Here is a 15,698-nt window from a genome sequence, read left to right on the forward strand (position 1 = left end):
CCCAAGTAGGCCACTCTTTATTCATACGTGTATTCATACCAGGTCATGGAAGGTTATAATCAACGTTTCAATAAATGGAAGCAAAAAAAAGTAAACAGTACAGAAAATTATCGAGTTTTGTAACGATGGGTAAACGAGGAGAATTTATTTTGTTGATGGATTTAAAGATAATGAGCAATAAGAAACTTTTTCACCGCTCTTTTAAAGGATAGCATTGTATTCATCGTTTTTATTTCAGGGGGTAGTGCATTCCAGGTATCAGGGCCAGAATGTCTAATTAAGTTTTGAGCTAAGGCTGTTTTGGCGTTAAATAGGTGATAGTCATTGGAATGCCTGGTTGGGTAGGAATGAAAATTAAAATTATGTTGGAATAAAATGACTAGTGATGGGGGAAGATTGCCGGATTTAAGTCGAAACATGAACACAGATTTTTGCATGTAGTGTATATCACTTATTTTTAGAGTTTTTAATGTGGCAAATAAAGGGTCAGTGTGGTCGCGATAACCTGCATCGGTACAAACTCGAATTGCTTTTTTCTGTAACAGTAATATACGATTAGTATTGCACTTATGAGTACGGTAGCCCATATGATATTGCAGTAAGAAATATATGGTAAAACCAGTGTATTATATAGCATACTAAGCACATGTGTTGGCAAAAAGTATTTTAGCTTAAATAGTATACCAATATTGCGAGAAATAGGGGTAGAGATATAATTCACATGATCATTCCAGTTACATTTTTCATTTATATATACACCTAAGAATTTCGTTGATGACTTTTTTTCTATTGGAACATTATCGACAAGCAGCTCAAAGTTATAAATATTGTGATTTCTTGAGTTTCTAAAGTGAACAAGGGAAACGCTCTCGGCGGTCTCGCCTGCCTAACGCAATTCAATATGATAAACCAGAACGTCAATGACGTAGCGCTCATCCGCATCTCACAACAACAAATATCGTAAATTTTATGTGGTACACTTTTGAACTGGTCAAAAAATAGAAATTTGATGCCCTGGAAGGGACATAATTTCATTTCATTTGCATAAAGTACCATAAATAATCAATGGAGCAAAATCTCACAATTCTGTGTAGAAGTTTATTGTTCCAAATTTAGCTCTACCAGATAAGGCAAAATCGGTCAAGAAATGAGGGAAAAGAAGCAATTTTTGTTATTTTTGGAATAAATTTGCATAAATTACCATAATTAATTAATGGAGAACAATTTCAAAATTCTGTGTAGAAGTTTAGTGTACCAAAGTTAGCTCTACGATATAAAGCAAACCAAATCAAAATCGGTCGAGAAATGAAGGAGAAGAAGCCTTTTTTGTGATTTCTAATAAATTTGCATAAATTAGCATAGATAATGAATTTCACAATTCTGTGTAGAAATTTTAAATCCCCTCCTAGCCCTATCATATGAAACAATCAGAATCAAAATCGGTTGAAAAATAACGAAGAAGAAGCATTTTGAAAATCTTAATGTTGATGCCACAACAAAGTCTAAGTTTGTTGACCTTAAATGGCCTTTGACCTTAACTTAGTGACCTGAAATTCTACTCACATGATTGGGGAGACTTGATAACCCTATAGTCCAAGTTTCATTGACTAAGAACTTATACTTTCAAAATTATATCAAAAATTCAAAAACTTAACCTTAGGTTAAGTTTTCGATGATGATGCTACAACATAGTCCAAGTCTGTTGACCTGAAATGACCTTTGACCTTGACTTTGTGATCTGAAATTCTACTCACATGATTGGGGATACTTGATTACCCTATAGTCAAAGTTTCATTGGCTAAGAACTTATACTTTAAAAATTATACCAAAAATTCAAAAACTTAACCTTAGGTTAAGTTTTTGATGTTGTCGCCGTCGCCGTCGCCGCCGCCGTCACCGGAAAAGCGGCGCCTATGTCTCGCTTTTTGCTACGCAGGCGAGACAATAAAATTGGTCTTCTTTAGGTTCAATGATAATATGTTGCTTTTGAACCATTTCGATAACTTAGGTAATTCAGTGTTCATGGTTGCGATCATCGAATTTAAATCGGAATGTGAATAAAATACATTTGTATCATCGGCAAATAATATATACTGTAGAATTGGTGAAACATTAGAAATATCGTTGACATATATCAAAAGTAATAGTGGCCCAAGTATGGAGCCTTGCGGAACTCCACATTTAATAGATGATACGTTAGAAGAAACTGAATTGAATAAAGTATATTGTTTTCTTGATGACAAGTAATTTTCGAACCAATCAAGTGCTTTACCTCGTACACCGTAATGCTTTAATTTATACAATAATATAGTGTGATCAAGAGTATCAAATGCCTTGCTGAGATCCATGAATATGCCTATGACATGTTTATGATCAGCCAAGGCATTTGATACTCTATCGAATAGTTGGAGTAGTGCTAGATAGAACTAGATGGAATTCGACTGCGCACAGTCGAAAATGATGCCTCCGTCATAGAGCAATTTTACAAACCAAAACAGAACACATTTTTCGAATTCAAGTTCAATTGTAATCCATTAACAGGTTCTCAGAATATCGTGATTACAAGCAATTTCTCATATACATATATGACCCTTTGTTCTTTGACCTCATGACCCTAAAATCTACTCAGTTCATTGGCTCTGCAAGATGTCCTGAGTTAACTAGTAATCCATCTGTCAGTTCTAATGAGAATGTGTTCACAAGCTATTTCTGCATACATAATGAGCCCATGACCTTTGACCTTATGAACCAAGAATCTACTCAGTTCATTGGCTCTGCAAGTAACATACATGACCTAATTTTGGCAGGAATCCATCAATCGGTTCTTGAGAATGCGATCACGAGCTGTTTTTGCATACATAATGTGCGTTGTGGCCTTTGACCTTTGAACTCGTGACCCCAAAATCTAATCAGTTCATCTGCTCTGCAAGTAACATACATGACCTAAGTTTAGCAGCAATTGATCAATCGGTTCTTGAGATAACGCAATCACGAGCTGTTTTTGCATACATAATGTGCGCTGTGGCCTTTGACCTTTGACCTCGTGACCCCAAAATCTAATCACTTCATCGGTTCTGCAAGTAACATACATGACCTAAGTTTGGCAGCAATCCATCACTCGGTTCTTGAGATAACACGATCACGAGCTGTTTTTGCATACATAATGAGCCCTGTGACCTTTGACCTTTAACCTCATGACCCCAAAATCTAATCAGTTCTTTGACTCTGCAAGATACATACATGACCAAAGTTTGGCAGGAATCCATCAATCGGTTCTTCAGATAACGCGATCACGAGCTGTTTTTGCATACATAATGAGCCCTGTGACCTTTGACCTTTGACCTCGTAACCCCAAAATCTAATCAGTTCATCGGCTCTGCAAGATACATACATGACCAAAATTTGGCAGGAATCCATCAATCGGTTCTTCAGATAACGCGATCACGAGAACGGGACGTACGTACAGACGTACGTACGTACAGACGGACGGACGGACAACCCGAAAACATAATGCCTCCGGCTACTTCGTAACGGAGGCATAAAAACTAGAGATGGATGTTAAAATGAAGAAGAACATTTTGTTTAAATTATTTTTTTACCTGTGAGATGAGGTACTCCTGGTCGCTGCACAAAGCCCATTCCTGCCGTCACAACGACTGATTCATTCTTCCCAACACCTAGCAAACAAAAACCAACAAATACAATACTTATTCTACCAGAAGTTTTTATTGGAACTCTACATGTGAATTAAATTGTGGTAAGATTCAAGATTCAAGTTTTAATTGTCTATAATAATACAGAAATATATTTCTCATTGGTGTTACATACAATATAAACATAGGCATATAAATGTGACATTGTATGCTGAGAGCCAGAAGGGTGTAGTGTTGACTTATTAGAGAAGGGTATCTTTTTATACATATGTTGATATAAATCTTCAATGTTAGCTAAACATACATTGCTCAAGAAAAATTTGTAAACAAAATACGTGCTTCTAACTGAGGTTAAACATAGACAGTGATTTCTGGCAAAGAATACATAATAAGGCAGAAATACATGTATATAGGCCATTGTAAATAAAAATATGAAATTGATATCTGGGATAACTCTACATCCAGATAATTATTTAAAAATCTTGATAATGACATGCCACACATGTATATTCATCCATAAAACTTAAATAAAAAATTTAAAACTTATTCCCTACATTTGGAAGCAGTTGCAATTCAAAACCTAATTCCATCTTCCAAATTAATAGCAGTAATAAAATGACAAGAAACATTTACAATCATTAAAACACAATAAAAACCCAAATGAGCTTACCAAGACCCTTGTTGACCGCCAGGATGGACCTGAGTCCAGAGACATGTCTTCCAATGACCGTGATCAGCTGATAGGTATTGACATCAATCAACACCAGCTTACCCGCCGCCGTGCCTACCCACAATGCAGTGCGAGGCTGGAGCATCATGGACTTGACGTCGAACTCGGATATTCTGGCATCTGGATATTGTTCACTGTATGTTTGATAAACACAACAAAATGTCAATTTTAAGTTTTTTAGCAATGAGGATAATTCATGATAAAAATTGTACTGGGTAGAAGGGTCAGGTTCTGTGTCAGGTTGCATGAATGGGATAAATAAACATTCTTAGTCATTGACAAACAAAACACACGTACATGTATATATAATGAAACATATATTTAAATCAGTATGGATATCCAGCACTCCTTATACAATGCTTGATGCAAAATGAGACTGGAAGTATTCAACTGTCATAATTTGTATTATTATTCATTCAGCATTGACTGTGCCTCTGGTCTCTTCTCCCTATATAACCGTTTACAATATATCTTTTCTTAAATGAAAGATCTTCTCTTAGGTGATTATAAATGTGAATGGTGAATTCCAGTACTGGTAATCAATCTCATGAATTTGATGTCATAGCCTTTTCAAATTGTTGAGAATAATTTCTTACCCTATCAAGTCCCTGATGTCGATGGTTGTTTTTAGCTGCTGTTTGCCAGTGTTCCATACTTCTATCACACCGCTGTTATGACGGCACAGCCAGAGACATTTTTCGAGCGCCACAGTCTTCACCAGACCAAGTTTTCTGTGATGGGTAGGGATATTGAAGATACTAAATAAGTAAGGTTTGCTGCTCAAAAATTTCATCTGAGTTACACAGTTTCATTATCCTTACTATAATCAGTTACTAATCAAGCACCTTTCTTATCTTCACTACAGTAATTATTAGGCCTGAGTCATGTCGGGATTTTCATAAACCGGGTCCCGACGGCCTTGTACCGATCGGGACCCGGTGTCCCGAAATCAGCTCGCAGGATTTGTCACTTGCCTCTATTAAAAGCGCATATCATCAGTATGTCCCTTAAAAGTGACCTTTTTTATCAATCAAATTAATAAACACATGCATACCTCGGCTCAGATCGGTATATTATTCCATTTGACATTATTTTCATCCATGATTGGCGATGTTTAGTGCCATTTTCGTGCCTCTAAAAGTAAAAAACTGGGGCAGAAATGGAAAGACAACATTCGAGCCGCCATTTTGATTTATGCAGGTTGAATAAATCTGGTCAAAAAATATGAATGTTATAATAATAAAACGGCTTTCTAAAAATTTCTTCTGTACAATACACCGATCATATAATATTTTAAAGACAAAATAAATATTTATCTCTTATTTTAAACATCGCATGCTTTTTTTTTAAAGCTGAAAATTACTTGGTAATCAAGAGTGTCGATACGGATAGCCGTTGCAAGGCAAGTTCAGACTAGTCTCAGAAAAATGCGCAGTGCTCCTCGTAAATAGCTGTAATGCGTGCCAGAACGAACCCAAACAAAGACGTGATCGTAACAAGAAAAAAATCATTAAAAACTACGAGAGCACAATTGGAAAGACAACTACTGCTCAAAATTACCATAATCAGATAGATAACTTGGACAAAGAATTCAATAATCGCCCAAGAAATGTCACAGAAATTGTGATAATCGAGGAGTAACTGGGTACATTTTTATCGCAAGGAGCCTGCTGCAAATTCTCGAATCCTTTGTTATACTGCTTTTTACCGTAGAGGACGGTATTTGCCTCGTATAGCCTCGTGTTCAATTTAAACACGTGTAATTCAGATATTGCAGCAGGCCCTTCCGATAATGATTGTACCTATAGTAACTCCTTAAATATCACTATTTATGTGTCTTTTCTTGGACAACTATTGTTTTCTTCCTCCAAGTTATGTATCTGCTTACGATAATTTTGAGTAGTTGTCTTTCCAATTGTGCTCTCGTAGTTTTTAATGATTTTTTTCTCGTTACGATCACGTCTTTGTTTGGGTTCGTTCTGGCACGCATTACAGCTACCGAGGAGCACTGCGCATTTTTCCGAGACTAGTCTGAACTTGCCTTGCAACGTATCGAAACTTCTTGTGATTACCAAGTAATTTTCAGCTTTTAAAAGAAGCATGCGGTGTTCAAAATCAAAGAAAAAATATATATTTTTGTCTTTTAAAAATTATTCGATCGGTATGTTGTAAAGAAGTACTTTTTAGAAAGCCGTTTTATTATTCAAACATTAATGTTTCTTTCAACCTGATTTATTAATCCTGCCGAGAGACCCGGCCAGTACAGTAGCTACTGTAGCTAGTAGCTGGCAACAACAACCCCATGGGCCGGGCGAACTGCCTTGCAATCCATATTTATATCACTTATCAGCAGTTCGGATTGATTCAGGATGAGCTAGAATATGATTATGGTAACCATTAAATACTTAAGTTTTAAGGTGGATTGATTTTAGTGGTGTGCAAAACTGCAATTTCTTTCACATTTTTTTCGGAGCGTCGGTTCTCAAAAAACGAAACCGGGACCCGACGGCAACGGTCGGGTCCCGGTGTGATCGACCGTACCGACTCAAGCCTAGTAATTATCTATAAATCTAGATCACGATGTTAGTACAGGAAAATGAAGGCCTTTTTTTCTTCTCTCAGATTGGTGTAGAAATGTATGCAGCTAGAAGAAACATTGGTAGACATTAATCACTGAGAGGTAGAATGTGTTATCATCCTGATGATATACAGGTAACGGTCAACATCTTTACACTAACTTTAACTTATGAATAGAAGTAGCACTGTGTCATTATAAGCATCATGTCAGAAACATCATTGTCAACCCCCTTCATGACATACTATCATACTCATCATCATCATCAACACCACCATTGTCATCAACTTCAACATCACATGACCATTGTCATCTTCATTATCATCATCATCACCAGTAACATTAGAGCAACTCTTTTTTTGTGTGAATAATATTCATTGCATGATGAATCCTATACATAATTTCCACTTTTCTTCATGAATAACCCCTCCCCCTTCTATTTCATGTGATGCTGAAGAAGCCATTCTGTAACCATGACAACATCTTCCCTCCTCACCTGGGATCTTTGGATGTTTCCTTCTTATCATGTTCTAGCTTGATCTCTGATTTGAGAGTCTTGAGAGTGATAGCCTCCACCCTGTCTCCTACTCCTACCCACAGTCTGCTGTTAGTCAGGTAGGAGCACTTGATGGGTTCATGGTACGTTCCAACCTGGATGTACTGGTCAGGTTTGCAGTCCTTTTCCTGGAAAACAATGACATCATTACCTACCAATCCATCAACCCATCAATAACAAATCCAGTAAACTAAATGCTCATCACTTTTTGATCTAAAGCCATCTGCACTAGTTTGGCCAGGAGGGATTAGACCTCCCTGAATGGTTATCTCATCAAATCAGCTCTTAATTAACATGAGAAAAAGGGAATCCTAGGGGACCAACGGGTACCGCTTAGGCATTGTTGGCTATATAGAGCGCGCAAGTACATGTAGCTACAAGTAGTGCAGTCCCGCTTTAAGAAATTGTATCTAAATATTTTATAACAGTGCGAATGATGTTCATATCCCTGAATTCTATTATAAAAAGGAAAAGGTAGCAAGAAGTACATTTTCCAACAGCAAACACTTGGATGTACTAATCAGGTTCCAGTATATTTTTCTGTCAGTTAAATTTATTATCTAAGAAGGATTAGTAATCATGTAGGTACTTACTAATCTGATTCTCTTAGCCGAGTACACAGCGATGGTACCATTGGCAAGACCAGCAAACACTTTCCCATCTTCTCTTCGTCTGTCATGGGGAGATATAATTAATACTTGATATACACGTGTTATGCATGTTCAACGTTACATGATATACATGTAGCAATACATGTATCAGGATTTTATTTTGGATGACACTTTCTGTATTGAAAGGTGAAAAAAAAAATATGCAAAAATACAACTATCTTGAATTTAACTAATACTTTGAAGAAGAAAGATTTATAATAAAGCCAGCATCCATCACATCACAAACTTTTGATTCCCATCCTCTGGTATTAAAGCTAATACCTCTTCCAAAGCTACCGAAAGCTATGTAAAAACAAATTTACATTTAGTTGTGTCGACAGGGCAGAAAAGGAAAGTAAGACAAATTTCCCCTTCCGTCTTACTTGGTGGACTTTAACAGACAAGCATAGTAGAGAGAACAGTGAAGATAAAATAAGTAAAGCACAACATTTCATTACACATCACAGATTGTCATGAATATTCATGAGAGTGTCAGGCCTACTAGCCCTGCCAACTTACTTGGTATGCCATGAGAGGCACAGCACAGCATCAGGAAGCTGAGGCAAGGTATGCTTGACCTGGTAGGGGCTAGAGGTCAGGTTAATAAGGACCAGTTCACAGGACTGAGTTCCTACGAGCATGGTGTTAGGACCGATGGCCACCATGCATAAGGCTCGTCCCTTCTGTATGATCATGCCCTGAGAGATAGAGAGAGAGAGAGAGGAAGAAGTGTGTCACATTGTGTATGTCATAGCATTTTCAAGTACACAGTGCACCAAGCTCTGTTTGATAGTCTATGAACCTACATATTGCTAACTTACATGTACATGTATCTTTATTATCATATGGGAAGCAATCCAAAATGTACTGTAATAATCAATTCATGAGATTAGGTAAATTGATCTTATAATTCATTGACCTGTTCAAAATTGCTTCAATTTTGTTTTCCAATTCAAATGGTCTTAATTTACAGTTATTATACTGTAGGTTTAATCTTCAACAGTTTTAAAGCACTCGACCAAACATCTGTGAACACAAGACCAACATAACAGTACCGTAATTTAAAATGAATATAATACAAAATTCTCAATATTTGATCATCCTTCTTTTTTCTTCATTCAAAGCACATGGTATTTCCCCCAAATATAAGGCTGACTTATTTATCAGACTTACTTTGTATTTCATAAAATCTTCTCAATTGAGATCTAGAAAGGCATAAACTCCTTTCTCATCTTACATGGATTAATCTCCCTTCCGGCACTATAATAAATATAAATCCTGAGTGCAAACAAACCTGTACAGATGCATCTTGTTCAGAATTTCTGATGGTGAAGCATGAGAACATAGTAGAGTTCTTCTCTCCTCCCGCTAACCAAATCTCTGTTCTCTCTTGATCGTCCTTCTGATATGTCTACAAGGTTACAAAGTAAATTTTTAGATTTTCAGAGCTGACGCAATAACAATTTTCCTACAATTACATTCATAAAAACATGCATGCCAGCTTGTGTAGTTCCCTGTTCCCAAAATATATCTATAACTAAGTCATTAAGTTAATTAACTTTGCATGCAAGAATGGAAATGGTACCAATATATTTTGACGTTACAAAAAATATATATATTTCTATTTCAAGTAGAGTTAAAAGAGAGATTGTCATTAATATGATTCTAAAGAAAATTTGACTTACCCTGACAGCCTGGCATTCAACATTTACTCCACTGAGCAGAGCAGATGCTTGTTTTAAGCAGAGCATCTCAGCTGAACTCAGCTTCTCAAAAGCCTCTTGTGCCTGGAGAAAGAAAGAAGAATCAACATTTTACATATTACAGTGTTATACCAGAATACATATTTTCCAATGGATTTTATTTGACTTTCTGCAGAATCTAATATCCCAATACCAATAAAAAGTGATTTCCACCTGTAGATTTTTTTTTTTTCCATTTACATTTGACATGCATTTCAAATGGGTTTGATCCAGAGTTACCTCATACTGGCCATTCAACAGCTGATAGTAATCACATTATCGGGTGCAATCGTAACCCCTTATCAAGTATTTCAAACCATCATCAATGATATCTTATACAGAAACCTTCCTTATTGCCAATTGACACTTAGCAACATGCTGTTGTCCTACCTTTCAATTAATCCAAAACATATATCTATATCTAAGTCCTTCAACTACCAAATCTAATTGACCTCTAACATGGTATACTCACTGTGGGTCTGCTCTCTGGAACATGTTCTGTACAGTGATCAATGAGCTCCTGTAGATCAGGCCAGGGGGCTACTCCTCCTTGACTTATGGGTGGAAGATGCTGACCCTGTCATGGGATAATAAACAGAGAGTGGAGACAGAGTTCACAATAAAATCAGAAAAAGGAGATGAAGGGATCACACGTTCTGCAAACAAGAACTGCTGCAGTATAACAAAAGTAACAATCAAATGAAAAATGAGATGTCATTCTCTAAAAGCAAACCATGATGTTCACAATTACATTAGTAGATTATTCCTATGAGGATATAAGGAGGTGCTCAATTATTCGATCAAGTGACAATACTTTTGGCTTTATTTCATCAAAGATACTGGGTAAAAATTATGGTGGTTGCTATTGGGTTTTAGGTTAGGGTTAGGGTTTGGGTTAGGAAAGGTATAGTGTTTGGTCCAGAGTTGAGGTTAGGAGTTCAGAGAGTGTAGGATATTGACTGCTAAGCAATTAATGCAGGACCATGAGTCACACTCTTACAAAATGTGTAATGTGTGATGCCTTTTTTTAATATAGACACTCCAACGTGGACCTAATCATCTTCTGTTAGGTCACAGGATTCATACCTTGATGACAGCCTCGTCAATCTCTGTTCTAAACTCCATCTCTTCAAATGGTCGATGTCCTTCAGAGACCAGCTCATAGAGTAGGATGCCAAACGAGTAGATATCAACCTGATAAATCAGAACACGAATCTTCCTATATTACTCTTTCATATAGATTCCAATTTGCACACAATTTTACAACTTTTTGAGAAACGGTGAACATATATGCTGACATTAGTGAAAGAAAGACATCAGATTACAGCTATGATTCAGTCAACAATTTCAATGAGTGGACCGGTTGTTGCTTTATAGAACATGGTGAATACCTAAACTTTATGTACACGTATCAGCTTCATAATCAGAACCACTGCATGAAACAGAGCTGTAACCATGTTGATTTTTAAAGATTTGTGAGGAAAATGTTATCCTAGGTGGCAATAAAATTCAGCAAATATTTCCTTGAATGCAACCCGATTCATGTTAAAAACTTTAATTTTAATATATTTAAATTTATGTACATAATTTGGTCAGCTGTATCAATAAAGGGAGCTGAAGATGCCTAAATTTAAACATTTCATATCTAAACTATTAAGTTACATCTATCTATACATATAATTTGGCTTCACACAATATAACTCATACCTATTAAATCAAATGTATTTAGGCATGTTACAGCAACAATTAATAAGCTGAACCCATAATTTAAAATATAATCATCCCAAACCATTTAGGCATGTCAAATAACAAATCATAAGCAAAACCCATACTCTAAAACATGATCATCCTAAACCATGTACTGATGATATATTAGCAGGCCTACGTACCTCTGTGTTATAGTTACTAGTACCCCTGATGACCTCTGGAGCCCTGTAGCCTGGGGTACCCTCAGATGACTTCAGCCCATAGGGGGTGGCAAACCTTGAGATGCCATAGTCAGAGATCTTGGCATTTTGCTGCAGAACAGAAGATGATTTTGAGGTGAAGAGTTTAAAACAAGAGTGTGATCTTGATAACAATAATTTATGGTTTTGTGCATGCATATCTAAGCAAGATGACCTACTCCCCTTTTCCTCTCTTTTCTCATAAATGGTGAATTGTTTAATTAATTGCCTATGGGAATTGAGTGGCTCCTTTATTACATAAACATAAACATTCAGCAATCATTGAGTTAGTAATGACGTTATTCATGACTCCGATGAAGTCATAAAAGTTAAATTTTACTTAATGAAATGGTCATAAATGCAGTGTCTAAGAATGTAAGATATAAAAATATCCAGAAAGTTTTAATGCAAAAATGATTAAATTGAATGACACTGATACAAAATTAATTTGTACAATTTGTAATGTGGGGCAAAAAAAAAATCTGGAAATGATAAATACGATTATTACTAAAGGAGTAATTTAAATGGAATTCCAAATCATCCTAACTGCTCAGGAAACCTTGCTTCACATATCACTTTGGACTGATTTAACAACAGTTAGGTTCAATGTAGTACCTTCAAAATATAGCTCAAACATTTCACTGCCTCTTTCCTTTAATAGCTTACCAGTGTACCCAGTGCTAGAGAGAAGATAAGAACATTGTCTGGTTTGAGATCTCTGTACACAATCCTGTTCTTATGAAGAAAAGCCAATCCTTCAGCAACCTGTCATGAAGATAACATACTAAACATTTTAAGAGACAATTGCATAAAATTATCAACAGTATTGTAAATGTGGATATTGTATACATGGTAATAATGACCGTCATCTTATGATTGACCATTATAACTTAACACCTATACAATGTTGTATGCCATTTCCTTTATGATAATTAACATCTTCTTTGCCTCTCTTTCCAATACCAAGTAATTAATCAAGATTACCGGTACCTAAATCTTCAAATTTTAGATGGAGTTTTCAACATTGTTTAGTCATCACTCTCATAAACTTCATTATTATCATCAACTTTATTATCATTGTGCCGCAATCATTACACTGAAGATGTTGAATGAGATTATTACTTGGTGACAGTTGCTATTCTTAATGTCTATCTCCTTTGCCTCATCATCATCAATTTTACCATGACACTGTCATCATCACCACCACCGCCACCACCATCAACACCACCATCAATACATCCCGAACCACATAACAATAATCATCATTCTCCCTATCTCACCTGCATTGCGATGCGATGCTGGAGATTCCTGTTCTTGATCCTGCCGCTAGCCAGGAGAGTATTGAGGGATCCTAGAGGAGCGAGCTCCATGACCAGGATCCTTGGGTTCAGACCAACTCCTTCCATTGAGACAAGGCTAGGGTGCTGTAGATGCCGTAGAACAGTCACCTACAAACAAACAATATGCAATCACATTGGTTAGTTAGTTATCGAATATTAAATCCATATCATTCATCACTATGTCATACCTCATCATCATTAGATGATGGTAAGATTGTGATAATGATCTAATAATGAAAGGCATACAGCATTGTGATAACCAGATGTAAATTAGATTAATCAACTAAAATTAAATAAAGCATTGTAATTAAAAGACAATAAATTCAATTTCATATAATAACTTTCCTTGTATATGAAAATTGCTTAAACATAAAACTGTCATTAAGAAAATGTTGAACTCTTAAGTTCCAAAATATCAACAAACCTTAACGCTTTCCAAAATCTATATGAACAACATGCTTTGAATGAACTGCTGTGTAACAAGTATGAAATATATGTAACAATACTTCTTTGAACACATAAAAGTCATTCATTCTCATCAAAAGTTTATTTTAGAAAAATAAGTAGTCTGGTCTCAAATATAAAAAGCAAAAGGACACAAATACTGATTTTTAACTTTACCTCTTGACGTAGTAGCCTATGTGGATGACTTTCTCCACCCTTGCTGAATACCTTGACTGCTACAGGCTGCAGCAAAACACAAATAAAATTCAATTAATTCATTCTAGCAAAAGTACATAAATTAAAATAAACCTGTACAGCAAGGGAGACACATTTTGTTGTTTTTTGGGGGGTTTTTTAAGAAGAAAAATATGCCTACATTGTAATATGATTGTATAAGGTCAACTCAAGGATGTAAAGGAGCTGGGGGTTATTTGTGTATGTTCCCCCAACCGGTTCCAAGTCTAAGTACAGGGGAATAAATATGACAAGAAAAAAATGGAGACACAAAGAAAATGATCTTTGTACTCAGTAATTCTTCCTGTAATTTTTAAAAAAATATTTGCTTCAATTGAAGCCACTAGCAAAATTTGATCTTCTCAGACATGTGAAATTTCTATACCAGCGATTGCTAAATTCAGGTTATTTTTCAGTAATTTGTCCACAACAAAGAAATGAAGATGATTTATTACTGCATAGAAATACTGTAATATATATCACAGGATCTGAAAATACACCCTGATGAGTGTCTTCATATTTGAACAGAAAATTTGAATTCTATTCTATTTGAATATCATGCTTCTTTTAATAGCAAGGAGGTAAGAAAAATACTACAGAAATGTTAATGAGGAAAAAGAAAAAAATGCATTATTATTCCCCTAAATCACACTCTTCCTTACCTTGTCTCTGTATGTTCCCTTATACACAGAGCCAAAGCTGCCATCTCCTAGTAAATTCTCAGCCCTAATAAGCAAAAAAATATATATAAAGCTGAAAATTACTTCTATAAAAGATTAAAAACTTCATTAAATATAATATATGATTCACTCTTTGGCTACATGTCCAATATAGATTACATATATCTTCCTTTCACTTCTCTCTCCATATACTCATCCCCTTTGTATATATAATCTAATAAGTTTTATTGATTTTTTGCATGCTGAGTTCTAAAACAATGCATCATGTTTTCATCAGTATGGTGATTCTAACTGAAATTGTAAATAAAGAACTACATGATAACTATTAAATCAAGTGTCATAGCTGACCAATTCTGAATGTTCTTAATGTTGACAAATTTTGGAATTTTTTTTTTCTTTACAAGCTTACTGCGACCTTCAAACATTTTTACAATATGACATGCAATAGCTGTAAGTTAGATTTAAGCGGAAGATTTGCGCCATTTCTGTGGTTTTCTGACCTTTGAGTGAAGTTGAGTTTTCTAGGATCAAGAAGAAACTTGTCCTCCAGATCTGCAAGGGTAACATCAGGTGCCTGTTGAGAACATAAAATATTACAGCATGCTATTAATTGTGTCTTTTGTTGAGAGAAAATAAGTGTTAATTATCTCAATGTAAAATGATATGAGGAAACAATTTCAAGTTATGATAGGTAAACAGATGAAATAACTTCTAGTGGGGATTCATGTTGAAACAATGCTTCATTCACAACTATTTTTTTAGTCTCTCCTGGGTAAATTCTTTAGAGGAATACATGCATGGACATTACATAATGTCAAATTAAAACACTAACTGATTAGCTGATTACATGTATAATTTAATACGTTATTCTGCTTGGTAAATATGATCCTTGCATGTTATACTCTGCATCCAATTAAGTATCTGATGAGAGCTAGAAAGGCATTAACTTAAATTATAAAAATCTTTCTGGCTTTCAGCAGACAATGTATACAAATCATAACCACAAGATGTAATAGCGAGCAAATGTATTAAAAAAAAGTCACAATATTGAGGCGGCTCAACTTTCCTATAGGCATCATCCTTTTACTATACCCAATAGGTCAACACTATATGGTACCATCAATACTTCACAACAATCAATAAAAGAA

At 35.5% G+C, this 15,698-nt stretch overlaps 1 protein-coding gene across 5 annotated transcripts in view; it reads right to left on the bottom strand.

Moving 5' to 3' along the window:
• Nucleotides 1–15,698, bottom strand: part of LOC581823 (leucine-rich repeat serine/threonine-protein kinase 2) — an 87,881-nt gene that overhangs the window by 8,463 nt on the left and 63,720 nt on the right. For all 5 annotated transcript variants that reach the window (XM_030973038.1, XM_030973039.1, XM_030973037.1 and 2 more), the window contains 16 exons: nt 15,051–15,124; nt 14,533–14,596; nt 13,814–13,879; nt 13,133–13,300; nt 12,519–12,617; nt 11,796–11,924; nt 10,993–11,100; nt 10,379–10,483; nt 9,850–9,951; nt 9,459–9,575; nt 8,684–8,862; nt 8,108–8,186; nt 7,455–7,642; nt 4,980–5,114; nt 4,324–4,517; nt 3,600–3,677 (listed from right to left, as the gene is read on the bottom strand). In XM_030973038.1, coding sequence (XP_030828898.1) covers nt 3,600–3,677; nt 4,324–4,517; nt 4,980–5,114; nt 7,455–7,642; nt 8,108–8,186; nt 8,684–8,862; nt 9,459–9,575; nt 9,850–9,951; nt 10,379–10,483; nt 10,993–11,100; nt 11,796–11,924; nt 12,519–12,617; nt 13,133–13,300; nt 13,814–13,879; nt 14,533–14,596; nt 15,051–15,124 — 1,885 coding nt within the window. The remainder of the gene's footprint in view (nt 1–3,599; nt 3,678–4,323; nt 4,518–4,979; nt 5,115–7,454; nt 7,643–8,107; nt 8,187–8,683; nt 8,863–9,458; nt 9,576–9,849; nt 9,952–10,378; nt 10,484–10,992; nt 11,101–11,795; nt 11,925–12,518; nt 12,618–13,132; nt 13,301–13,813; nt 13,880–14,532; nt 14,597–15,050; nt 15,125–15,698) is intronic.

Source organism: Strongylocentrotus purpuratus, unplaced genomic scaffold, assembly GCF_000002235.5.
Source record: "Strongylocentrotus purpuratus isolate Spur 01 unplaced genomic scaffold, Spur_5.0 spur5_scaffold_6, whole genome shotgun sequence".
In the NCBI taxonomy this organism is placed as follows: domain Eukaryota; kingdom Metazoa; phylum Echinodermata; class Echinoidea; order Camarodonta; family Strongylocentrotidae; genus Strongylocentrotus; species Strongylocentrotus purpuratus.